Here is a 27,853-nt window from a genome sequence, read left to right as displayed (position 1 = left end):
CCAGGGTACACATACATCACGGCTGATAGGGACATATGAGGACAGGGTGTAAACAAATAACAGGTAATTCCTATCACTGCTTCTGGTATTTGATATCATCTGTTTTTATGTTTCGACCCCAGCTAGTTTTAGTTTTTCTTTTAGATATTTGACTGTTTTTATTTGGTTTTATCTATAGCTTATGCATTTTTATTTAGTTCCAGTGTACAGCACTTTGTGTCACCTGTGGTTGTTTTAAAGTTCTCTATAAATAAAGATGAAATGGTATGGTATGTTGCTTTAAGCTGTGAATACTAATCTACACTGTGTGAATTTAATAGTTTTCTTTCCAGTGGTTAGCAGCCGTTCTCTGTCCATTAAAAGATGTCTAAAAAACAAAGTAAAAAAACCCAACTTAAATTTCACTTGTTTTATGAGCGTCATTAAGATAAGATGACACTTCTCAGTCAGATCACCTGTAGCTCATCTTGTCCAGTTTAAAAAACACAATGGCGGTGACCCAAATGTTTAGTTTAGAGCTTCAAAAGGGACTTTACAAAACGGTGGAGGGGTTTTATGGTGGCTAAAGCCAGGTTTTGTATGCAATCTTGCCAGGTTCAGAGCCAATCTGACGAAGAGCAGGGAAAAAATGAAAAATGAGGACGAAAACAGTGTCAGCAAATGACATCAAAATAAGGCAGAACTGTGCTCTTAGCGTAGCTTTTATTACATTACAATCTGGGTAAAAACATTTATCTGGCAGGGAGGAGGGTAGCCTATTGAGATTTACTCCCTGAAGAGATATTTTACCTGCTTTTGGCACTTGGCAGTGTTCATTCTGGATTTTGTAGACTGATACTTTTGTACCAAATGGACATGTAGACCTAAAAGCACGGTGGTGGACTGACAGGTGTACAAGCAGATTAGACAGCAGGCAGGCAGATGAATATCAAACAGTCTGACATGGTTGATTCTGCCAGGGACACTGAATTATAATCACTGCACAGCTGGCCAAAACGAAAACGGTAATAATACTCTGCTAAGGTTATTCTAACAATATGCAGTCTAATTTTTCATCTGTGGTTGTGTTGCGGTGATGAACTGCTGTACCAGCAACAGCAAATAAGATCACAGCACAAGCTGGCAAAAATCATGCTGCACTAAATCTACAAATTAGATTTGGGCTCGTTAGCAAAACTCAACAAATATCCCAGGCTCTCTTTCAACTAGGAGGGTGAATAAAGCAAGACAAAAAAAAAGCAATGAAAGAATTTTCCTGTATTTTCAGTAAATAAGAGAACAGTATATACCAGAGTAATTACAAACCAACTTGTAACACATGATTTGCTTTACTGGATTGAGCAGATATATTGTAATGTGAGCTATTTAAATCTGTAGATGTCTTTCTCTCAGAAAATGAGTAATGATAGGTGACAGAGCGAGACCTCAGAGAGTGTTTTCTTTCTCAGATGAGTGATGATAAACAGAATGATTCTGTCAGCAACCTAAGACAGATAACTTTCCTCCAAATATCCGACAATGACAGTGAAACATCCGCTGCCACTTTGATCGCAGCTGATAGGAAAGGATGGGTGAGCAGAGACACGGAGAAGCTAAAATGAAGAAAAAAAGGCAGAATAACTGAGATTGAGACTGATTTGTTGAAGCATCCAGTTGCTTTATAAGCAGATTTATATTGCAAAACAAATGATTTGTATGAAAGTGAATTAACAGGGGTGGCTGATACTTAAAAAGTGAAGTGAAAACATATTTAAAAAATTGTATGGGTGGTTTATGGCACTAAGCAGTTAGTACAAGTTGTTCTGCTAAACGGTGCACTTCCATATTTAAAATGAATGACCCTGATAATACCATGAATGCAGCACTTAAGGAAGTGAAGTGCATTCAAAAAGCACAATTTCAACTGCATGATTTTTAATTATGGAACATCAGAGTTCATCCTGGTTAGTTTGCCTGTGCAGAATGAGGACTGCTGGCAAGAGGGTGCAAGAGGATATGTACATACAGTACATACTTAAAAAAAGGTTCATTTCTAAATAATTACATGTGAATTACATGTAAAGTGAAATATTCAAGGATTTTAAAATTTTTAGATGATTTATAAATCATTCAGATGGTGTAAGTAATATACTTCTCTTGGTCTTGTTCAGTAGATGCCACATATCACAATCATTGGGATGACTGCTGATTTGATACCTGTCCAGATGATGATGATCATTATCGACCTCTCCACATGAGGGTAATTGCCGAAAAAAGGCTGGCTGTTCAGAGAGTGCCCAATCGAAGAATATTAATGTTGAAAAAAAAAGCCTATAATCTGGAGAGCTTCATGCGGGTGGATTGAGGCTGGTGTCAGTGCAACAAGAGCCACCATACACAGACATCTTCAGGAGAGGGGCAACAACTGTTGCATTCATATCAAGCCAGTCCTGAATGAGAGCCTGAGCCAGAAATGTCTGTCGGCTAAGGATGAAAAGAACTGAATTGCTGGTGAAGTCCTCTATTCAGATGAAAGTCAGTTTTGCATTTCATTCAGAAATCAAGGTCCTAAAGTCTGGTGATCAGAGAGGCACAGAATCCAATGTGTTTTAAGTTTAGAGTGAATTTTCCACAGTCTGTGATGATTTGCAATGCCATGTCATCTGCTGGTGCTAGTGGTGGTTGGTCCGCTGTGTTTTAAGTCCAAAGTCAATGCAGCTACCAGGAGATTTTAGAACATTTCATCCTTCAAGCTGTATGGAGATGCACGTTAACCTTTTCAGCAGGACTTAGCACCTGCCCAGTGTGCCAAACCTATCACAACATGGTTTCCTGACCATGTTATTACCATGCTTGCTTGCTATCTCACCTGACCCACATCACATAAATAATCTGTCGGGCACTATTAAGAGGAAGATGAGAAACAGCTGAATTACAAATACAGAGAAGCTGAAAACCAGTATCAAAGCAGCCTGGACATCAGTATCAGGGCCACAAGCTGATCGCCTCCAATTAATCATAGTAAATACTCTAATAATCTGAGATACTGGATTTATGATTTGCAGGAAGCTATAAGCCATAATCATATCTAAATTAAAACAAAAAAAGCTTGAAATATTTCACTTTGCATAAAGAATATAGTGTAAAGAACAAGGATGCAACATTATGGGGATACAGACAGGACACTGTCTACTTTCTGGTTAATAGAGCCCACTGCGTATTGCCTGGTACAAATATGGAGCAGGGTCTCCTTGCTGCTTTTGTTGCTTTGATATGCTCAAATCTTTCAAAGTAGTGGGTCGAAATGCTTGGCCTCATAATTAACCAGTTGCCGTATCATTTTTCTTCCGGAGAGTACTGGCCTTGAAATGATATCAATATTGATGCAATTCCCAGAGCTCAGATTGAATCTGGCATTGATATCTCTTACTGTCATGTCAGTTTCATTTCATTTTTCTTTTGGTCACGGTAGCAGAGTGGTTCGCTCAGTAAACACAAAATGGTGATAGGGAAATGACTAGTGTCATATCCACAATTTTGTTAAAGCTATGAAATCAAATCACAGTTCACCAGTGCCTTGAGATTTTAGTAACAGCGTATCCAATTCACTTTCTCCTTATTATATTTAACCAAATAGCCTGATTGCCTGAGGGTAGATTAAAGTTCGATCTCTGCTTCTGATAAGACGCCACAGATTTAATGAACAACCTCAGTCAAAAGGACATGTCTTATACTGTCCTTGGGGTTTCATCTTGCTGTAATAAAAACATGGTGTCGAAATCAAATACTTTGACAGATTTGTTTTTTCTCTTTTGCAGTCTTATGTAAAATGATCAGTGCGGGGTTGTGTTTTAAAATGCTGCACCATATTTCTGAAAAGTTTTGGAGAAGTGAAAGTGACAAAATTTCAGAAATGGAGAGAGATGGTCAGACCACACATAGTCACAAACATTCTCCCAGCACATACTACTCCACTCTGACAGCCAGGTATAACTCACGTGGTGAAGGCAGGGTTGTACTTTGCTCCGAGGTAATATGAGTACAGGTTGAACATGCCGATCATGAAGGCCACAAACACCATGATGAAAATGACCATAAACTTGAAGATGTCCTTGACTGTGCGCCCCAGTGAAATCTGCAGGGGTCCGAAGCTCTCATTGGCTGGCAGTATGTAGGCGATGCGAGAGAAACTCAGAACGACGGCGATGGCGTACAGGCCTTCTGAGATGATCTGAGGATCTGATGGCCGCCACTTGTTTCTGGCTGGAGGGAGAATAAGCCACAGAATGGTTGCTTTGTAATATCATAATTTTATTAGCAAATCAGACATTAAAAGGGATCTTTGGCCATTTTTTTCACCTAATTAACTACACTAAATAAAATCTGATATGTTAAACAAACTCTGTAATTAGTGCTGAAATTATATTCACATTTTAATTCAGAAGCCAGCTTGGAGGGATTCAAGATTTAAATATCTGCTAATAACAGTTCCAAACTGTTGCTGATGCTAAATATGTACTAGCATTTTATAAACCACATATTAAACGTTACATAAGAAGGGGTTAAAGTGGTGTTACCTTAAACTCTACTGTGCACATGCAGTGTGTCACTCATCGTCACATTGCTTGCTATTCAAAGTCTTTCTGGCTACAGCGCACTGAGTAAACCTCTGGTTGTAGTGCGATCCAAATGTTTGTAAGAGATGTTTCTATGAAGAATAATCTCAGCTTTAAGAAGCACGGATTTTGATGAAGGAGACGGTGCAGTAAGAAGATGGATTAAGTGAGGAATGGAAAAATGAAAGTCAGACTAAAAGTTTGGAGAGAAGAGCGAGTAGAGCAAGGGGAGGGAAAGAAATTAGTCTGAGCTGTGTGGATGGCAAAGGGAAGGGATAAAGGGATAGTGTGTCCAAGGAGAAGTAAGGACACATAGAGAGAGGGAGATAAGGAAATAACTGAGATATCAAAGGAGACTGATGTGGCTAGGTGGCAACATAAGATACAAGAGAGATGAGTCAAATAAAAGAAAAAGAGCTTTTATTTCACTATTTTATTAAAGTCATAGTTTCTTAGTATAACATTTTCATGCCTTTACAGATATTGGGACATTTAGGGGAAGGTTTATGAGGATTACATGTGAGAGTGCAGTAATAGAAACCTTTATCGATTTATTGATATGTCATGACAGAGTCAGACCACCAGATGACAGCACTGATGAAGGTTCTATTAGTGGGCCGCTAAGTGCACAGTGCAGTGGGCTGCAGCCTATGACAGGGTTTGCTATGGTGGAGGCATGTTTTTGTCCTGGTGTTTAACTGAATGCATGCTTATCATTCAGGGATTAAGGATAATGTTGATTTTTTTGTCATTCTGTTTTTTTTACTCATTCTGGTCATCTGACTGCAGTAGCATGTGTGTAGCAGCAAATCAAGCATTGCAGGGATTGTTAAGTATATTACCGTGAAGATCTCCAGGTGACAGATGATACAATGACATTTAAAACCCCAGTTCTGAAGGACTAGTGATGATGCATAAAATGTAATTAAAAACAGAGTGCAATAATTTGCGCATCTCGTAAACCCAGATTTTATTCACAACAGAACAAACAAAACGTATCAAAGTTTAGAGGGAGAAAATGCAGTGTTTTAGAAAAAATATTAGCTCATTTTGAATTTGATGCCAGCAAACATGGCTCAAAAAAGCCGAGACAGGGCGATATTTACCACTGTGTAGCATCCACTCTTCTTTTAACAAGTAAACATCTGGTAACTGAAAAGACCAGTTTTCTGTTCCACGATGTGCCAAGTTTTTTCAGTTCCTGAAAGGTCTGAGAGGTCTGTACTACAGAGTTCAGCATCTGGATTCGTCTACTATGAAGTTGTAATAGCTTTAATATGCAGTTTATTATTCTCTCTCATAAATATGTAAGGCCTTCCCTGAAAAAAAATGTCATCTGGATGGCAGCATATGTTGATTTAAAACCTGTATATAGCTTTTAGGACTGATGGTGCCTTTCCAGATGTACAAGTTGCCGGTACCACAACTAAAGCAACCTCATAACATCAACAAGATGGCACATTTGTTCACATATAGTTTCTTCTTTGCATGACAGACCTTTAACCTGTCTTGTAGTTGGCTATTGAGCTAGTGCATGTCATGATTTCCATGGCAGAACAACACCTTGTTTGAATGCAGTGCTGCCTGAGGGGCTGAAGATCACAGGCATTCCAATATTGATTTTCAGCCGTGTCCCATTTTTCTAGACTCTCTGACTCCTTTGATTAGATATTCGAAATCTTCACAATTTTCCACAGAGGAGCATTATTCTGAAATTGTTCTACAATTTGTAGATGCAGTTTTTTGCAGATTGGTGAACCTCTGCTCATCTTCTGAGAAACTCTGCCTTTCTACGATGCTCTGTTTATACCCACTCATGTTGCTGACCTGTCGCCAGTTACCCTAATTAGATGCAAAATGCTCCTCAAGCTGTTTCTTTTTACAACCACTTCCCTTTTCAGCCTTTTTGTTACCCCCTGTCAAATCTTCTTTTGATGATGCCATCAAATTCAAAATGAGCCAATATGTTTTGGAAAATGGTTGCAGATCTAAAGAAATACATTTTCAGTTTCAAATATCATGAGCAGTCTGGGTTTTTGTAATTAATGGCGTTTTTGCACTCATCTAATTCGCTATTCCTTATCAGTGACTGATGTAGCAAAACACTGATTCAAGCACCTCTACATAATATTGGCCTTTTTTTTTGCAAACATGACATCTTAGTCTGATCAAGCAATCTTTAAAAAAATGTAGCTTATATTTAACTCATATGATTCTTCTTATTGACTACTTACCGTAAGTGAAATAAGCCACTTCATCAGGCAGTGAGGCGTTGCTGAGGTTGTCATCTGGTACATGCATGTCCACATATTGCTGGGCCTTGGATGCCTTCAGGAATGCCATGAAGCGTGCCGTGAAGGATGCCACGAAGATGGATAACATACCAAAGTCCAGAACATTCCAAAGGTGCATGACATACTCCCTGGGTCCATCACTCCAGATCTCCTTGCACTCTGACCAAATCATGCCTGAACATAAAAGACACATATAGACAAAAATAACACAAAAATAAGGAGGCCTTAGCCGGCACTTATATAGGGATGCATAAATGAAGCACGTACAAACAGATGTCGACAACAAAGCTTGTAATTGAAAATGAACCACTCAGACGTGTGGCACTTACAGATCAGGTGGATGCAAACACATACACACTCCATTCTCTATTTGGAGCCAAAACACAGTTAAAATTGCCTAGAGAGAAGGCGCCCTGATCAGTATCATCTCTCTAACAATTACTGGGCCTTCAAAGCATGCTACCGGAATTACAATTACCACATCTAACTAAGCCACCACTCAATGCACACACATACGCTCACAGATTCATGTAGATAAACAGTCACATGTGCAGCGGCTGCTAAAGATTTACTGTAGATGGGAAAAAATGATGCCATTACATATAAACAAATAAAAACAGAGGCACATGTGCACCAACATACACAGACCACACACATAATATTGTTATAAGTGTGTGCATGAGCGGAAGCAGATGGGAAGCAGCCGAGCTCTGACAGATACTGCTGTGGGCTATTTATCCACCAAGTTTGTCTTTGTCTGCCTGTCTGTCACCCTCTTCTATCTCCTTCAATGCCTCACGCCTGCCTTCCTGTATTCCACGCACACACCTTATTCTGCTTTCTTTTGTCGCCCTCAACTACTCCCAACTTTCCTTCCATTTTTCTTTCATTCTGTTTCTTCCTCTAATATTTCCTCTGCACAGCCTCCCAGGTCAACCTCCCAATTTCCCTCCAGGTTATCGTTAGGACTCAGCGGGGCTACTGTTTGCGCTGTTCCAACCAGAAGATTTCTTTTTGATCTTCGGAGGATAAAAGAGCATGATTTGTTGTGTTGCTGTAACCTTGGCTTTCATTCACTTGGCTGGTAGGGTACTGTATTAAACTTGAATTATACCTCATATCAAAGGCGGGCAAAAAGTTTTCTGACTATTTCCAGACTGTTTACTGATTTATGGTGCAGGTGTATGTAGAAAAAAACTTGAAAAGAAACTTTGGATTAGCATAGAAAAATGTGCAAACCTAGGACACAGTATATTCATGGTTAATAACATAATAAACTGCATGCACTAAAAAAATAACACGCTTAGCTCTGCCTTGCTTACTTGGCACATCAAGGTTATTTTTTATCACATTGGACAATCTGCTTTGACAGGGACAATCTATTCTAATCTAATCAACTGATGTGCATTTTAATTGGCTGTAACTGTGCAGAGCCACACTGTGTGTGTATGATTTGATTGAAAGGGTGACTTACCCAATACCCACTTCATGATCAACATCTCTGTCCAGGAAAACTGGGTGGTTTTGACCCTGAACACCTGTCGAGGATGGTCTGTGATGGTCTCGTTGGGAAGGTTCTTTACTCCTTCAAAGCGGTCGGAAGCATTGACGACCAGGAGACCCAGGAAGATGGTGAAGGAGACAGCGTGAGCCACAAACTTCATGAAGGGGCTTCGCAGGATCTGACCAAGCTGGAAGTGAAAAGATTCATGACATAACACAATGTATGTTCCAATGTGTTTATAAATATTAAGAATCAATTATGGTAATATAGATATAGATTAATAACATCAATTTAAACTTGCATTTACTGATCAGAAATTACAGCAAATTGTAAAAAACAAAAACAGTGGGGTGTTGAAACATTAAGCAAAATTTCCCCATCTATCTGTGATTACAATAGCCAACAAATTCTCTTTTACAGTAAAGAAACATGTTTGAGTGCTTTTTGGACAGACAAAATTGCAGCCAAGCGCAACATCTGTTTTTATTTACCGAGATGAATCATGCTTTCTGCAGAGTTCCTGAGATTTTGGTCCTCAGAGAGAGAAAAAAATGCTGCAAAGCACCACTACACCACCATTTTAGCAGACAAACAGCAGCTGTTGTAATTCATGAATTTGCCTAACCACCGATCACTCTCACACACACATAATGCCAGAGCAACTAGATGCCAAACCATTAGCAGAGCCTGTGAAAATGCACTGCATCAAGAGAAAGTAATGCAAGACGGTACAACACAAATAGCATTTAACAAGCCACCACACAGAGGGGCATTTTTGTAATTGCACAAAAGTGTGCCAAGTCACACAAATGCACTTACACATTTAGACACGCGCACACTTCTAACCCCATACGGGCATTTGAGATCCCAACATTTGCTACTCTCTGAACCTGCTGTGTTCAATATTAACTACCCACAGGATATCTCTACTCTCTGCATGAACAATAATACATCAGATTCAGTAGCTCTTCCCATGCCACACACACACTGCTAAATCATGGGGGAAGAGGTTGTCTGGTAATTCTTAACCTTGCAAAACCTCCTTTAAACCTCCTCATGACACCTTCATCCCTCCCAGCATCTGTGCTGATAAGGCCGATCCATTTCACTCCTCAGGTTAAATAAGATGGTCATCTCAGATCAGACCTTCTGCTGTGTGGCAACTACAAACTCCAAGGGTTTCTTTAGTGTGATGGTGACAAGAGCTCATCTCCTCCAACAAAATGGCAGCTGCTAGCAGGAGGCATGTGCAGATTAAATAAGTAGAAGCCTGGTGTGAAAATCATCCAAAGCCAGGATGGATCTTCGTTTTCTTATTATAAGGTCTTTTTACCTGGGAGAATACATAATGTTTCTTAAGTGTGATCAAAATGTTCAAAAATTTTGCCCATAAAAAAATTATCCAATTTAAGTTTGGCTAATTTCCTGTTCAAGATAATCATTTTGGGTGTACCCAGACAGCTTCCAGTGCAGCAGAAGCTCCCAAGATGGCAATAAAGATCACTTGTGGTTTCATCTCAAACCTGCACAGACAGCAAACTAGAACTTCTTTTTAAAACTGATGTGTATTACCCATGAAGGTCCACTGCTGGTGTTAAGAGCTGGACCTCTTACTAAAAACAAGCAGCTGAGAGCAGTTTTCAGCTGAAGGGTCAGTGCTTTAGATGAGGAAAGAGATCTGAAGGATGCTTTTCCCCCCCAAACATTCACATGGTTCTGCACCGTGAATTGATCCCTCAGGGAGATGCCATCAATGTGGAGCTTTACTGTAACGTCTACTAAAAACACACTGAAAATGCAAACAAGATTTTTGGCCACAGCCACATAATCTTTACTCACTGTCAACAGTTCTTTAAGTCCTGTTCTGGGTTCTTTTTTGACCTCCTGGATGAGTCACAGACGAACTCTCTATTTGTGGAGATGGTGATTCACTGGAGTCTCAAAGCCTTAAAAAGTGGCTTTGTAACCCTTTCCAGACTGCTAGATGTCAATGACTTTGCTTCTCATCAGTTTTTGAGTTTCTTTAGATCGTGGCATGATGTGTTCCTTTTTGAGATCTTTGCTCCGGTTTTACTTTGTCAGACAGGGGTCGCAGTAGCTCAGGAGGTAGAGCAGAAGATGATCAGAGGATTGGCTGCACCAGTCTGTGTGTTAAAGTATCCATAGGCAAAATACAGTTGCTCTCTGATGCACTCACTGGAGTGTGAATGTTAGATAGAAAGCACTTAAGTAATCAGTAATCAGGCACGGACTGGTGAAATTGAACTCAGCTTTCAAAAAAATATGGTTAATCACAGTTAATTCATAATTTAAAAAGGACAGATTTTTTTGCTTAACAAATGAAATGATTATTTACAAACTACATTTTGTGTTTATTTGGGTTATCTTTATCCAACATCAACATTATTTGAGGATTTGAAACATTTATATATCAGTAATATACAAAAACAAAGACACCAGGAAGGGGGGGGGGGGGCAAACACCTTCTGTAAAACACCCTTTTTCACAGCACCGTGGCATCCACACTGAAAATGACTTAGAGGTGCAAAAATGGCAATGCTTTTGATTTTTTACTAGACATTTCCTGGAACTTTTTGAAATTCTTGTAAAGAAATACTCTGAATAATTTATAAATTTACACCCATCTAATCAATTCAGGGTCACTAGATAGACTAGAGCCTATCCCAGCTACCAAAGGAAAAGAGGCAAGGTTACACCCTGGACAGGTCATCAGCCTGTCGCAGAGCTAACAGAGAGAGACAGACAACCATTCACACTCACATTCACACCTATGGGCACTTCAGAATCTCTAATTAACCTAACCTCACTAACTGCATGTCTTTGGACTGTGGGAGGAAGCTGGAGTGCCCGGAGTGAACCCACACCCACATGAAAAGATCTTATTTTTTCCTAAAATATACAAATATACATATATATATACATGTATATATATATAATCCTATAGAGGACCTTTACTAATGTGTACATTTTCACATCTATACTCTGTTTCTCTTTGCAGTTCTCTCTTTAATTCAAACTAAAGAGATATTTCCAGCAATGCAGACTACAATGCATTCTGGTTAGTGGGCCTTAAATTGAACAGTCCTGCATGGTTCTATCAAACAATATTAATCAAATAACTTCCTCATGTTATATTGGACTGAAGTAAATATTTAAATGAATATGCTCAGTGCTTGGAGGTAAAATAAATGAAGTCTGCTATGTTGCTTGCTTTACCCTGACCTACATTAGCTGTAAAAAAAGAAAAAAAGAAAAAAGAAAAAAAAAGGGGGGGCACAATGGTTTCTCTCTATCACTTCTAACATATTTGCAATACATAATAACTCACAGCAGCATTGTTTACTGATATTCAGCCATTCCATAAATGTGCTGTGAACCTGTCCTTTGTATACTGATAAGGATTTTTTCTTGTACTGGCTTTGATTTGAATCTCCCATGAGACGAAAGGAGGCCAAGAAAAGCTAGGAAGGAAACAAAAAATCTCAAAGTGTGTCCAAAATTTTAAAACCGCAGGCAGCCGTGTCAGAGATAGCATGCAAAAATATATTTCAGCCAATTAAATAGTTGATGGACTGCAGAAAAGTAATTAATGAAAAAATAATTACTTAATATCGGCGCAACATGTAGCATTTGGAAATGTCAGCGTATCATTGCCAAATTGATTGTCATCATCGGTATAATTACCATCAATAAAGAGCCTCGTCATGCCTGCAGTACTCTGTGAAAATAAGGACAAGGTTTACCATAGTTTCAGAATCATAAGCTTTCCTTACACATACTGTCACCGTTTCACTATAAATCTGCAAAGTTAGTGATACAAATGAATCCTTGACTAACATGTGAAACTTGGTTCATCAAGTCTCCGAGGCAATTTTCCTCTTCATTACTTGTTATTTCTCTTTTTTTGACTTTTTATCTATTTTCGGTTACTCGTGGAAGGCTGAAAAATGTCACGTCATTCACCATATTTTAACCTCTTCAATCAATAAGAAGCATTCTATCTCTGATCGCACATCTGCTTTTCATCACTTCTGAAGCATATCACTGCTATTTTTCTCCCAAAGAGCATTTTCAAAGCAATTACAGTATCCATGTTTTTTCTGCCTGCTCTCAATGACTTACTGCTTCTGTTACAGGAACAAAAACACTGTCTTTATCACCCCAGGCTGATATGAAATGTAATATGATGTGGGATTTTAATGATTGTGTGTTGTAGTGTTGTAAAATGGGGCATATTATGGGCTGTAAAAGACAAGCAATTGATGAGATGACAAGAGAAGAACTAGATGATTAGCTGCAGGTGCAGGAGGCCACACTAAACACAATCAACCAGAACACATCAAAGCTTTCGCTGTGCGTTTGTCTGTCGAACTGTATTTTTTTTTCTGATTTACAATGTCTTTATCTATTTCATTATCAAATCCATTCTACTTTTTGTTTCTGATGAGCTGCGGTCACATTGTCACAAAGCATGCATAAACATCTGTTTTGTCTCTCGGTCATTTTTTTGATTAGGCTGCTTTTATTATTCTACCCTCTGTAATTCTGCTTTATCAACATCAGACATGTCCCTGGTCTCTTAAATCAACGTGCACATAAAAAAATAAACGTGGCACAGCAACAAAAACAGTAACAGCACAACTACAAGCTGTGCATCCCATATTTGCTTCTCTGCTCTGCTTCTTTTGCTCACCTGTCTCACACGTGACACGAAACGTCAGACTGTCACATGCAGTGTCATGATTTGATTGATTAATAAGTAGATGTAATCATACATGCACACATATGCACACATGTGAATATGCACACAGAAACACACACATTAACATAACACAAGTGTTTTTTGCCACTAGCGCCTCATGATTGGTGGATAACCTCTAAGTGTTATGGTTCTCCATCTTCTCATGCACGGTTAACATCCGGTGCTCTCTCCCTCTCGCTCTCCCTCTCGCTCTCCCTCTCTCTCAGTCTACAAAATGACTAATTCATCAGTCACGCCTACCATGAACTGCTCAAAGGTCCTCAAACCTGAGTGCAGACACACACACACACACACACACACACACACACACACACATGCACACGCACACACACACACCACTTGGTGATGATGAGGTGCAGGATTATTCAGGCTGATGAGAGGATTTGCATAACCGCTTGCTCAGCTCCTGTGTCTGAGTGTGGCCGATGTCATATTGTGTCACTTTAGAAATTACAATCTGCTTGATGAGAATGAAGAAAATGTCAGAAAATGTCCCACATGCCCTATAATCAAACAGTTATTATATTGTGTTCTGAAACTGTAAATCTGTGAGGTTTGACATTTAATTTGGCCATATCTTTAGAGTCTAGTGCATATATATTCCTGTAATCATCCTAACAAGGTTGTAAGGTTTGTGTCATTTACAGAAGAACCATATTTAGTATTTAGGGGAAAAAGTGGATTATTGTCTGTAGCAACAGTGGCTGTAAAAAGGTTACAACTGCAGAGATGAGGTGGAATCAAGAAGACTACAGCTTAAGAAATTGGAAAAACCTATATTAAGTGCTTATGGCTTATTTGTGATGATTCTGTATAACCTAGGATTGTATTTTTATATTCAGGGTAATTAATAATAATAATAATAATGGATTGCATTTACATAGCACTTTTCGAGACCCTCAAAGTGCTTTACAATTCCACTATTCATTCACTCTCACACACACTGGTGTAGGCAAGCTACAGTTGTAGCCACATCTGCTCTGGGGCAGACTGACAGAAGCGAGGTTGCCATATCGCGCCATCGGCCCTTCTGGCCCTCACCAGTAGGCGGTAGGTGAAGCGTCTTGCCCAAGGACACAACGACCGAGACTGTCCGAGCCGGGGCTCGAACCGGCAACCTTCTGATTACAAGACGAACGCCCAACTCTTGAGCCACGATCGCTCAAGATACCCTGTATTATAAGAATACAGGGTATTAGTTAATAATTCGGGACTATAAAAAATCTGTCTGTAATGTTATACGCAATTTAAGAAAACCTTTTTTATACTGAATGAGCTTAAAATGTCTTATAACATGCTTGGGGCCTTAGCTTCTTGGATAGTAACAATTGCATCTCTAAGATCAGTGGTGATGTCTTTACCCCTTGGCACTGTTTAAACACAACAATGCTCAAGATGAAACAAACTGCCAAAATTTCCTTGATTTTAAGACTTGCTGGGCACCAAATGATTTTAAAAGTTTTGATACCTAAAAACATTTAGAATTAAAAGAGGTACGTTCTTTTTCACATGACTGTATCTTTTCACGTGACTCTATCACGGGCTGGGTCTGTGACCCAGCATTTTAAGTTTATTTTGTATTTTTGAGTTTCTTATGTTAAGTTGATGATAGTAAGTTCTTGTGTTATTATTAGTTAGGATTTAGTTGAGTTTTATTCTAGTTTTTGTTTCATCTATGTCTCTTTGGTTATGTGTCTTGTTTCCTGTCCAGTCTGTCATGTGTTTCGTGTCCGTGTTGTGTCCATGTTGTAGGTCATATCTATGTCTCTCCATGTTTCCTGTTTTATTTTGAAGAGTCTAGTGTTTCCATGTTCAGTGTGTTTTGTTTTACTTCCCCCTATGGCATCATGTTCATCTGTGTCAGCTGTGCCTCCCCAGGTGTTTCCACTTCCCTCATTGCCCTTCTGTGTATTTAAGTCCTCTGTCTCCTGTTCTTTGTTGGGTCATCTGTTTATTGTCATGTCAAAGTCACGTCAGGTCACAGAGTTTGTCCCTACTGCTCAGGTTCATGTTCATGCTCATGTTTATGCTTGTTTCATGTTTATGTTTGCATGTTCCTGTTTAATTCCTGCTCTCGTCTTTGTCATCATTTTCAGAGTCAGTCATAGTTTTTCCAGTTTATGTTTTAGTTTAGTTCCACTTTTTTACCTTGCCTCGTTTTTCTGTTTTTGTATCAGTTTGTTTCTCCTGTGTCTGTTTTTGGGTCCGTTCCTTAAACAAACCGGCAATCCCCGCCGTGACAGTATCTGCTTCCATTTTTGTTTTCCATATGGACTGACTTATAAAAGGTACTGCACATTTGAAATGGCATATCATACAGTACGCAGTTACTATGCACTGATAGGGCTCTAACAAGAGTGCAGAGAGACACGTTAATATTCACACTTCAAGTTCAGCTCAGTCTGAGACTAGATGATGATGAAGCTAAGATTAGAATAATAAAAGCTGAGCCTAAATCTTGAGCTGAGAAGCGAGTCTGAGATGTCCTGAAATGAACTAATGCTAAGTTAATATCAAGGCCTTTGCTGTCGTTCCAAACTTTACATTCTTCCCAACTTGTGGTAAAGTCATATGAGCAAGAAAGAACAATAGTGGGAATTGTGTTTCCTGGTGGGTAATGAGCCAATAAGCTGCATGATGAGACTTCAAGTGCAGTTTGAAATACTATAGTTGGCTGCAAATAACAGGTGGAACAAGAATAGAAAATAATATTTTTCTGAGAAGCAATAGTGCATAGATAGAGCAATAAGTTCCCTAAATTATATGTGTGTGTTTTATTTTAACTGTAGTTTGCAATTGTGTTTGCGCATGTAGTTATCTGTTCATACCTTGCTACATGGCATTATCCAGTAGGCAATAGCCAGGAATGGGAGGCCTACAGTTACTCCCAGCACTGTCCAGCACTTCACACCAATGGACTGCTGCCTCAGGCCAGGCAGGTTCTCATACCAGATAGTCAGCAGTTGCTGCTGGCAGTTCGGATGAGCAACAAACTGAAACAGAAGAAAATAAACAAGAAACTTAAATCAGTGGAGAACGAAGGAAGACGAGACAGTTTGGGTACAGGGCAAGGATAAAGGATGAGAAAGACAAACAGGAAAGGGCGAGTGGTGCTAAAAGCAAACAGCTAGTAATGCCAGGACTTTTAAGGAACAACTCACACTAGCTTCACATGACAAAAAGCTGCTTACATGGTTATGCTTTTTTATTGAAGAATATGCATAGAAAATACTACAGTATTTTTGTTACTGAGAGGCTGAATACAGTGACATAGAAGTTTTACATTAAGGCAGGTCGTCTTTAATTTAAACCAGAAACAAACCTTGAATGTTTTTCTCCAACTTTCTCTACTGTGACGGACCCCTTGTAATCTCAGTAGCTCTAGTTATCTAGTTATAAGTCCCACTCATGAAAATCCTCTCATCCAAAATGTGCATCTGTAATAATAACAAAGGTATACAGTTGCAGGACATAATTTCAGCCAAGGCCTGACTCACCACACCTGGGACAGGTTGTCGGATGTTGAAAGTCGTTAAACATTCAGTGACTGCAGGATACATCAATGATGTGTTGTATGTATTTTATAAAATGTGGGTTTTGTTTTGTTTGTTTCATTAGCACACAAAGAAGATGAGTATAACTAAAAACGCTATTTCAAATATGCTACCCAGGCACACACAAGAGGCCAACGCTGATCCTTTGGTTAAAGTGGAAATTTAGATGCATTGGGAAAAAGGGATATCTAAGAGTGAACAAAGTGTTTGTAAATATCTGAAAAAGCAGACGGTTAAAGTCCCAAGAAAGCAGCAGCAAAGCATTCCTGTGTGAACGTCTTTCAAGCTTTTAATGAATTTCCTGTGCCAGTGTGTGTTCTTGGTATGTTACATTTTTAATGGATGGTATAAAAAGATGGTTTCAAGCAATGGGTCTTGAAAAAAAGGAAGTGGGAACATTGTAAGACATGAAATGGGTTTTTTTGCCTCAATATCACGAATTGATGGCAATTATGTGTCTTTCAAAGAGTTTTTAATCCTTATTATCTTAGTGAAAGAAAGGATATAATGATAAATAGAAAGCTGAATGAGAGTCGAAAGAAGTCGCTGTAGCCCATGTGTTCTGTGTGCTTAACGTTCAGTCACCAAGTCAATCATGGTATGTTTGGTTGTTTTTTCAAAATATATGACACCTTGGTGACAGAAGTTTCCTTTATGACAGAGTCCAAACTAATAACCCATTCACTAACATATGAATGATAAGCAACAATTAGATAAGAAATAATCACAAAAACTGAATTGTGGCAAAGGCAGGATAAAATATGTTTGTGTGTATAGATTTTTACAACATGTAAGCTGATATCAACCACAAAAAAACAAAAAACAAACAAACTGAGAACATCATTTGAATCAGCACTTTTGACACATGCATTTGTATACACTATTTACAGCTGGGTTAATTGCTGTATAACACATATATAACGTTTAAAACCATAAAACAAGGCAATTAAAGTCCAAAGTCCAAAAATTACCTTTGACACAAGATTTATTCTAGTCTCTGAGAGACCACCTGTAGAGAGTGTATCTCAGTACGCTGAACACTTACAGGGTTTGTGTTATATTACAGAATGGACATCAGCGAGATCAGGCCCAACATTTCGATTATTCATATACTTTGTCTTTAAAGTGACAAATGCTGAAAATCCAGTGGTAGTAAAAGGCAACAGAGACATTAATGCCTTGACGACAGATCAGTATGTTTTACGTTACAAAGATCAATTTCAAAGCAGAACCACAAGACAATTCCACCTGGCTGTCCTGCTGCATACAATGGAAACCTGCCCATTACGGTGGGGAAATTGATTCTGTATGAAGCCAGGTTGCACACTGAGCACAGAGAAGTCCTCCTGGAGTTGGCCCCTCAGGGTTTGCAGGTTTCTCAGATGACATCTGTCAGGGACTTCAGGATCTAACCCTCCTCTTTGCTGAGAAATTCACACCTATTTTCAAAGAACTCAGAGCTGCTCTGAAGCCTCCCACTGTCTCTTCCATAGTGTGGCTTCCGTCTTACTGTGGACATAAAATATAGTCGCTGCTTTTCCTTGGAAGAACAGTTTGAGTTCCTTACATAGTTGAAAATGTCACCAAATATGTCAACTCAAAAAGCAACTTAAAGCCACAGTATTGATCCAACAGTCCACAATAAATGTCCTGACTTCCTCGCCTGGTTTAAAACATCAATAGAGCACCTTAAAATATGAAAACCAGCAGATTTCAGTATGCAGTGTGCAGGGTGGTCATTTTCTATCTCACGTGGATAATATGTTAAACAGCCATGACTACTGTGGACGACAAAAATGTATTCCTCTCAAGCTTCATCTAAAATTCTCTTTGTCATCTTTGTGATCAGTGTCTCTCTGTGGACACAGCTGTGGAAAGCAGAGCCATATTTTTGACCTTTTCACAACTCCAGTGAATTATCCAATCTCAAATTATCCAAAAGAAATTGTGTTATTAAGTATAGCTTGAAGGTCCAAGATTCAAGTTTCTTATCATGCGCTTTCAAATAGTTCAGTGCTTATTTAATGTCCACACAGAATCTGATGGAACTGTATCAGCAAAATTGTTCAGTGCTGCAGTCAATGCTCTAGTTAAGCTATACACATTTCATTCTCCCAGCATTCCAGCTTTTGTGCTTTCATGGTTTTTAAGCCTTTAATTTGTTATTAAAGTTCTAGAATTGATCTAAATGCAGGTCAACATGGATGCAGACAAAGTTTAATTTAACAAGAAGGTATATCACAGGATATAACATGAACTGACAGGTAAATGAAAGAAAATGCAAAACAAGACAGCAAAGAAATAGGAACAGGTGGTGGTTAGCACATTGAATTAACAAAGATAGATGGAAAGACAGGACTTTATATGCACAGAGGGAGATGGAAATATTTAAGCCTGGACAGCCAATGAGAAGGTGGGAAAGACAAAGAAGTAAAAAACAAAGTAAAGAGACAGGTTACAAAATTAAAGAGGACACAATAAATATCAAATGTCTCAAATCCAAAAAGTGTTTTAGAGAAGGCTAAATGCTGGTGGTTTCAGGGAGAACATTTTTCAAGTGTCCCATTATGTTAATCAAAAACGTCTGGGTTATAACCCACAGGGAAACATAAACAGCAAACAGGAAAATCCCCTCAGCGGGTGCAGTGGTCTGCACTTCCTTTATGGGGAATTACTGTTTTTAATTATGAAAAGTATGCATACTATACATGGTACTTCAATGCAACTGAATTAACAAATGCCAAGAGGGTAAAATTGATATGATTAAATATTATGTATTCGCGAAAGGGCATCTGGTGCTAATTTACTTTTCCAAGTATCTCAAGTAGCTTAGTGTCCATTCTGAATATCTATTTATAGTACTTGAGTATTTTGTATTCATAAAAATCTAAATATATTACTACCTAAATGAACTCAAGTGGCAACCTTTAATACATTTGTATTTATGGTTTTTCAGTTGAATTCATTTAAAAAGAAAAATGGCAACAAGCGGGATGGAAAATCAATTTAATATACAAAGTGCAAAAGAAAGAAGGCAATAAGAAGTGGTGCATTTTCACATTAATTACAGAGTTTATTCTAAGTAAGGAAGTGATAAATGAAAGCCAGCAAAGGTCTTACGACGAAGGAGAGGATGGATGTTTTTCTTCCAGCTGGAGGAAGGATGTGGACAACCAAGCAATCAATGTTCAGTCAGCAGTCAGCTAGTGGAACAATCAAACGCTGTGTTTGTGTATTGTTTTTTGTATTCACGTCTAAGATTTCAGCAACACCTCACTTTTGGTCATGCATGCTCTCCCTCGATTTCTGTTCACTTTATTGGGTTCACCCAGTCAATCAATGCCTATCCATCACTTCACCAGTGACCCTTGATCGTCACATTCGAGGAGCATTTATCTGAGCTGACAATTGACATTTTCTGCTTCCGCCACCGATCGAAACAAACACACACAATTTGCATATGGGTGAAAAGCCTCAAACAGTAATACATACACCACCACCCATCCAGTTACTATAGCTTACCACTGATCAGTCCATCAAACCAATGACCCGTGACATGAAATCTGCCTGTGTCCATCTATGCACTACATGCAGTCACGCTCCACCTGGTTTCCATGGCAATCACTCCCTCCCTCTCCTCTTGCCTGGTGTAATTAGCTGCCTGGTATTGGTCATGCTCTCTTGTACAGGATACAAAAAAAGCAGCCTGTTTAATGCCCAAAACACACGTGCTTGCAGACACACACACCCACACACACACATACAAATACACCTGTACGCATGCACAACTACACCAGGGAATTACCTGATTAAAGAAAACATGAGACACATTAGGATCAGACAGGAACACGTGTGAGTGAGAGAGAATGGCAGGGCCAAATGGGGAAAAGGGATTTGGTTTGACATTTTCCTGAGCACCTCTGCACAGCAGGGATTAACTTTTACACACAGGCCAGTGAGTTGTTTACAAAAGGGTCCTGTGAGTCCACATTCACAACAACACTCAAGCATACTGTACTGGAAATATACTGCACAAACAGATCACAGCTTAGTTAGAAACAAGTCTGGTTACGTGTTAAACTGCAGTAAATAATGTATTTCTATCCATGCCATAGGAATTAAAGTTAGTGTGCTGCATTGGTTTGAATCATATCGGTCTAATAGACTCCACTTTGTTCATGTAAATAAGGAGTCTTCTTTACACAACTACACAAACTAACGTTTATTATGGATTTCCAATGGTTCCTTGCTAGGACTAATTCTGTTTACATTACTCATACGTCCCTTAGGCAGTATCATTAGAAGGCATAGTATACATTTTTATGCTATGCAGATGATACCCAGCTTTATCTATATATGATGCCACACACCAGTTAGTTAGCAATGTCTTAAAGACATGAAAACCTTGATGACCTCTGAAGTTTCTGCTTCTAAATTCAGACAAAACTGAGGTTATTGTACTTGGCCCTAAAAATCTTAGAAATGTGGTGTATAACTAGATACTCTTGGCGTCAAGTAACAGAAAGAGGAATCTTGAAATCAATCTTTTCACCAGGATTTGTTCTTAAATGTCAATATTAAACAAATATGCAGGACTGCTTTCTTGCATTTGTACAAATATTTCTAAAATTGGAAACATCCTGTCTTAGAGTGGTACTGAAAAGCTAGTTCATCCATTTATTATTTCTGGACTATTCTAATTCATTTTTATCGGCTGTTCTAAAACCTCTCTGAATTTCAATTTATCCAAATTGCTGCTTTGAGAGTACTGACAGGAACTAGAAAGAGAAAGCAGATTTCTCCCTTATTGGCTTCTATTCACTGGCTCCCTGTTAAATCCAGAATTGAATTTAAAATCCTGCACCTCATTCAAGGTTATAAATGTTCAGGCCCCTCATAATACCATATCACGCCAACAGGGCACTTCGCTCTAAGACTGCTGGCTTACTTGTAGTTCCTAGTGCTTGCTCATAGGGGGTTGTCTGACTATTTCTTTAATCTGCAACTTAAAATATAAAGTGCTTTGAGGCGACTGTTGCTGTGATTTGGAACTATATAAATAAAATTCGATTTAGCCGAATTGACAAATCTGCACTTATATTAATGTGTCCATGTTAACACAACACCTAAAAAGTATGTGGCGAGTCTCATTCCATTTTTTTTTACTTCTGGTCTCAGGTCGCTTTGAAATTTTCTTTTGCAATACCCAAGTCGATGCGAAAAGACATGGGCAGGGCTGATAATACGCGAATTCCTGTGTGTGTGTATTAACCTTAATGGAAATGTACAGGTCCAAAAGGTCAAAGTTACAAAGCAGTCAAAGTTATTATACAACAAAACTGTCTCCTTCCAAACAACAAATGGACCTTAAAGTTGAGATGACGAGAGGATTATTGGTCATGTTTTCTTGTGTGGTCCCATGTGTTTTGGGGGTTGGGTATGGATTTTTGGAACTGTAAAGACCCAAAAATGAACTCCAATGATATCTCAGATGTACTGCCCTTTTGAAAAGGTTAAAGAAAAAGAAGTTGACATAGTACATGAACACCAGTATTAGGTGTCAAAGTCAAACACACTGTGTGACAAGCCTTTTCACCTTTAGAAACCTATAAAGCTGCTGAGACAAACAATTACAATTTGTTTTTTCTCGCAGTCTTTTGTATTATGTTGACATTTTGTTTAGTTATTACTTACAGAAAATGTTTTCAAAGTTCCTGCAAAAATAATTTAATCCCACAAAAAAGGCATTACATACTACATTACTAATTCTTTAAATAATTTTTACACTAAGTTTTAATGTTGCAAATTAATGCAATTTTTTACTGGCTAATCAGTTTCTGTCTTACCTTCTTGACTTCATACTTGATAGCCAGTTTGACACGGCTGAGGCAGGGACGGTTGTAGGGACTCGGTGGGCACTGATCCACGTCGCCATTCAAAATCGCCTCAACTTCCTCTGTGTCCCGACAAAGGTCCAACACACCCACCACAAAGTCTTTACACTGCATGGACAGCTTACGGTAGTCATTCTGCATGAGAGTGGATGATGTGAATATATTTCAGAAGGGAAGAAAGAAAGAAATATTTTATTTTAATTTTCACATATGTGTTACCAATGGATGCAGAAAATGTACAATTCTTCAAAGCCTGAGAATCATCCCTGTCCCTACATAATAATCACTGCCTCTTTTTATGTTCTCTCAGGTAGTTAGAAATCTTTTACGATGTTTAACAATGGCTTGTTAGCATTGTGTCTTTTGGCTTGAACTGGCTTTTCCTACCTTTTCACACAGAAAAACAAAAAAACATAAAACATTTGCTGTTATAATAGACTAATAGATACAATTATAAAAGATTGAAAAATCTTCAGTTTGTTTTGTATGAATAAAAAAGCTAAGATCCTGTGGGACTTCCAGATACGGACGGACAAAATGGTTGTGGCTAACTAACCGGACATAGTGGTGGTAGACAAACAGAAGAAAACGGCCGTAGTGATAGATGTAGCAGTTCCGAATGACAGCAACATCAGGAAGAAGGAATATGAGAAGCTCGAGAAATATGAAGGGCTCAGAGAATAGCTCGAGAACATGTGGAGGGTGAAGTAACGGTGGTCCCAGTGGTAATCGGAGCACTAGGTGCAGTGACTCCCAAGCTAGATGAGTGGCTCCAGCAGATCCCAGGAACAACATTGGAGATCAGAAGAGCACAGTCCTGGGAACAGCTAAGATACTGCGCAGGACACTCAAGCTCCCAGGCCTCTGGTAGAGGACCCGAGCTTGAAGAATAGACCGTCCGCAGGGGCGAGAGGGGAATTTTTTTATATATATATATAAAATTTTGAATTTAATTGCAGTACATACATTAACAGAAATGGTCCTCAAACAACTGAATGAAGGCATCTAGATGTTTCCTTTTGCAGTATAATTTTTTTAAATGCTCAATCAGCATCTTCCCACGCATCTGATTTTACTTGCACACAATTCTGCCAAAAAAACAGAATTCTTCTACATAAATCCACAATATTTCAATTTTATTTCAGATAAGACTAAAAAGTTAAAAACAGAACAGAAGAAGAGCATAAATGAGGATAAAGTAGGCCAATCCACTCCTTTAATCTGTTCTTTCAGTGAACATACTGTGTTACCCCAGCTGGGAAGCAGCAAAAGAATGCTCTAGATATGGCACAATGATAGAAAAGTTATTACTGTACTTTCTTACATAGCAGTTGTGGATGGATGTCTTTTTTCAGTGTTTTCAAAAGTCACTTCAAAAATTATGAACTCAGCTCAGATAAAGCTGAAACGTTCATGAATTTCCTAAAGCTGTTAAACCCTAATAACTGTGTAATTACACTAAATGAATACTCTGAAGTAGCTAGTTTTATTTTTTTTAACTTTCAGTTGCAGTTTATTACAAACTGAAACAATTAATTAAAAGCTTCGTTAAAATGAGCACAATTGATTCTTTCAATAAAAGTTCAAGTTTCAATCTCTCACCCCGTGGCTCTCACTGTGCATTCTTAGCTTTCTTTCTATCAACCACTTTTGCTTGATTCTGTTTAGCAACAGTTGGTTGAACAGGAAGCAGTCAGCAGGCTGGAGCTTCTGGCAGATTTAGAGTCCCTGAGGAATGATTATCATTATGCATTCACCGCCATGTTTGTGCTCTGTTCAAGCAAACTATTACACCGTGTTGAGGCAAAAGCTTTTACATTGTTCTTTTCAGTAAAATAATTAGCATTAAACACAGCAGGAAATTATCATCTCCACTTTCTCAACTTTCTTTTAGTGCATCTTTTTAAGCAGGTAGCACAAAGTACTTATGTGTATGTCTGTGCCTTATATTAATATACATACTTATCAAGAACATCATTTATATTCCTCCACAGTTTGGTCTTTTTAGCACAACTTGGACAGTGCCAGTCTTGAATATAAAACTGTGACCTTCCTTCCATAGAATCTGTGTGTTCACATTCTTAAACCCCATTCAGCTCCAAAATATCAATACATTTTCAAATTTGGTCCATGTTGCTTACATTTATTATTTAAAAAAAATAAAAGAAGCCAACCCTTTGGCAACAAGAAATAAAGGTGTTTTTTTCCTCTTTCAGGCTGCTAGATGAAAGAAATCAATTACGATCTCAAGCCTATTCAAAGACAGGACTTCAGGCTATAAGAAGTACAAAAATATTTTCTTAAACAGTGGTATTTTTATTGCTAAACAGACATCAAAAATGCACACACACAGATAGTATGCATGCGTGAAAATCCAATCACAGTTATGTGGGTTTTTACCTTGACAACTGAGACTGAGGACAGTGTTGTGAGATTGAAATTGGAGACAGAGCGGTGTGAAACCGAGTGAGAACGGTTACAGATGAGTGAACTGAGGGGTACGTGAAGAGAAAGAGAGAGGACAGGGGAGGTAATGTAAGATGGAGGCACTCTCCTTCTTGGTGTCTTTTGTCTCAGTTTTGCTCAATATTTTATTATTTTTAAAAAAACACGCAAAATTATATTTCAAATAAAAGTTAATTGACACTTTCCACTGCCTGATTGTATCCTCTCTTACTCCTCACTTACTTTCTAAAAGGTCTTTGGAGCTTTTCTATGTGTGTCTACAGAGGCTCAGATGACAAACTGATGGGTTTCTTGTGGAGTAAGGTTCGAATATAAATATTTGGTTTGTAAAACAGTTCTGATGGATCCTTAGCGGTCCCCACATAACAATTCAATATGCGGTGCCACTATTGCTTCTGCATGGAGACATGTTGTGCATCTTCTCCAGTGGATGAGAAGTTTTAACCTAACCCACATTGAACATCCAGTTTGATTTAAACAAATGAACTTGTGTCTTACACTACATTCAAAATGTATGTGTACAGTCAGGGGACTAGCTAGTACATACCATCAATATGTCAAATAAAAGCAAAAAGCTTTTATTTTAATCTGTCAAACAGTTTAATTTCAGTTTGTCACTTGTGTAGTGGGCGAATAGAATGATAATGACAATATACAGCACTGACAGTTGCTGTAAAGCCAGGCAATTGTTATTCTTTAGGAGAAGTGATACCTGAACCTAACACCTAATGCAGAGAGAGGCGGGGGGGGGGGCAGTTGACTTCAGCTTTATCTTTAACTCAGTTTGTGATGGTGACCAAATGCATTTTATTCTTTTATGTGAGCGAGAAAAAAAACGCCAGCCACTGAAAATGCTGTTAATAATAGCTGCTGAATATTGTTTAAGTAAGACAAGTGCAAAGAAAACAGACACACAGAGAAAACAAACAATAAGGAAAATAGGGTCTGATGATTTGAATAGTGTGAATTTAGAGGCTTCTTGAATAAATAGGCTGCTGATTGGCAGCTTATTTCTAAGTCTTGGAAAAACATGTACCTTTCAATTATGCTTCTCTGAAAATACACATGGATAAATCCACAGACCTATGCTTATAAAGATGTTAGAGATTCCCATATGTCATAGAGGCTCACAAAAGCACTAACGTGGTCATTGCCTTAATCTCAAAAACGCATTATGTATACTTGTACAGCACTTCAAGATGGCTGATTAGATTATTCAGCTCCTTTCAGGATACTAGCTTTAGAGTGAGATGAAAGAAATAAAAACTTATGGCATAAATTCTAAATTAATTCACCAAGGAAATGGTGAAATGCCATTTTGATTCATTGGCCCAAGTTATCTTATATAAATACAGAGAAAAGAGTTGTTCAGGATTGTGAGGACTGGGCATACTAACTGAGATTTGTATGAATAGATAAATACACCTCTGAAGTCATAAAAGTACACTTAGTAGCATAGAAAAGTTCATATGTAACATTTTGTGTTAGCATCAAAATGCCCCAACTTTTCCCGCCCACATTTGAACGCTCCATAAAAACACATAGCTGACTTAGGGCTATTGGCATATAACATTATTTGATATTTTAAATTAATGAGAAGATGATGCGAGAAGGGACAAGAAAACAAATAAAGAGAAAAAAGACAGAGTGGTGATAATGAGATGGTAATGAGACAGATGAGCTCCAACACAACTGTGGTCCCTCAGGTGAGCCCTTCTCATTAACTTGTCTGGAGACAGAACAGACTGACAAGCAGAAAGGCTGAATATCAGACACAAATGCAGGGTAGAAAGCGGAAGGACCAGAGAAATAATGACAGTTATTAACAAGAGTGTTGAGGGTAAGAGAATGAAGCACTACATGGGTGCACAAAAGCATCCCATTTTCTAGTTCACCAGATGCTTCAGTACCATCTAATGGTAATCACACCAGTGCACATTTTACATGCACTTATTCACAGTACTGCTAGAATTTCTTTAAGATGTACCCATAGGCCATTACTAATAGCTTGCACAAGCCACTCGTGCAGTCAGTCTCTGAAGAAAGACAGGCGACTGAAACTTGCATACCCTCTAGCTCCTTTGCACAGGTCTAAGCAAGCTTACAGACAAGACAGATCCAATATCACAGCGAAAACAGTTCTCACAGCTTTTCTTTGAAGACAATTTTTCACTTATAAGTGAATCTGACTTGGAAAAACAAGCAAATCGTTCGAAATTTTATTTAATTATCAAGTATAAATGTATACATATAATGTTCGAGTCTAATGGACGAGTGTCTCTGGTTTTCCAGTGAATGCCTTACCCATTATATCCAACGCTAACTGATTTGGGACTTGTACACAGGCTGGCGCAGTAGGGGGAAATCAGCTTCCTCTCTACCTCAAGCTGCTGCCCAAAGCATGCCCACCTGACCACACAGTGTAAAGTGAGCACAAACCAATGAGCCTGCCTTGACAGAGATGCCAGCAAACAAATTCAGGTTCGATTTTTTGGTTTAAAAATGGATGAAAAATACATTTTCACACAAGCTACAGAAAACAAGGGAACATCAGTTAGGCATACTGTCTGAGGTTCTCCTTTCTCACATTTAACACAGAAGATAATAGTCCTCTTTAGATATGTTCTCACTTGTGGAAATACTCTTTTTGATTTAGATGAGAGAGCTGCCAGTGTAGTGTAGTGTAGTGTACACAGGAGGAGCACGAGCTGCTCTATTCTCAGTTTGGACTTTGATCTAGGGACTTAAAGGGTGTTTATTGTC

General features: G+C 38.5%; 1 protein-coding gene across 1 annotated transcript in view; it reads right to left on the bottom strand.

The window, feature by feature from the left end:
- trpc7b (transient receptor potential cation channel, subfamily C, member 7b) overlaps positions 1 to 27,853 on the bottom strand; it is a 57,279-nt gene that overhangs the window by 21,829 nt on the left and 7,597 nt on the right. Inside the window, exons 3-7 of the mRNA XM_003444682.5 lie at positions 22,577 to 22,759; positions 16,005 to 16,169; positions 8,364 to 8,580; positions 6,830 to 7,063; positions 3,978 to 4,242 (exon numbers count right to left, since the gene is read on the bottom strand). Of these exons, the coding sequence (XP_003444730.1) occupies positions 3,978 to 4,242; positions 6,830 to 7,063; positions 8,364 to 8,580; positions 16,005 to 16,169; positions 22,577 to 22,759 (1,064 nt within the window). The remainder of the gene's footprint in view (positions 1 to 3,977; positions 4,243 to 6,829; positions 7,064 to 8,363; positions 8,581 to 16,004; positions 16,170 to 22,576; positions 22,760 to 27,853) is intronic.

This window comes from Oreochromis niloticus, linkage group LG2, assembly GCF_001858045.2.
Source record: "Oreochromis niloticus isolate F11D_XX linkage group LG2, O_niloticus_UMD_NMBU, whole genome shotgun sequence".
Lineage (NCBI taxonomy): Eukaryota > Metazoa > Chordata > Actinopteri > Cichliformes > Cichlidae > Oreochromis > Oreochromis niloticus.
This window is presented reverse-complemented; position numbering and strand designations above follow the sequence as displayed.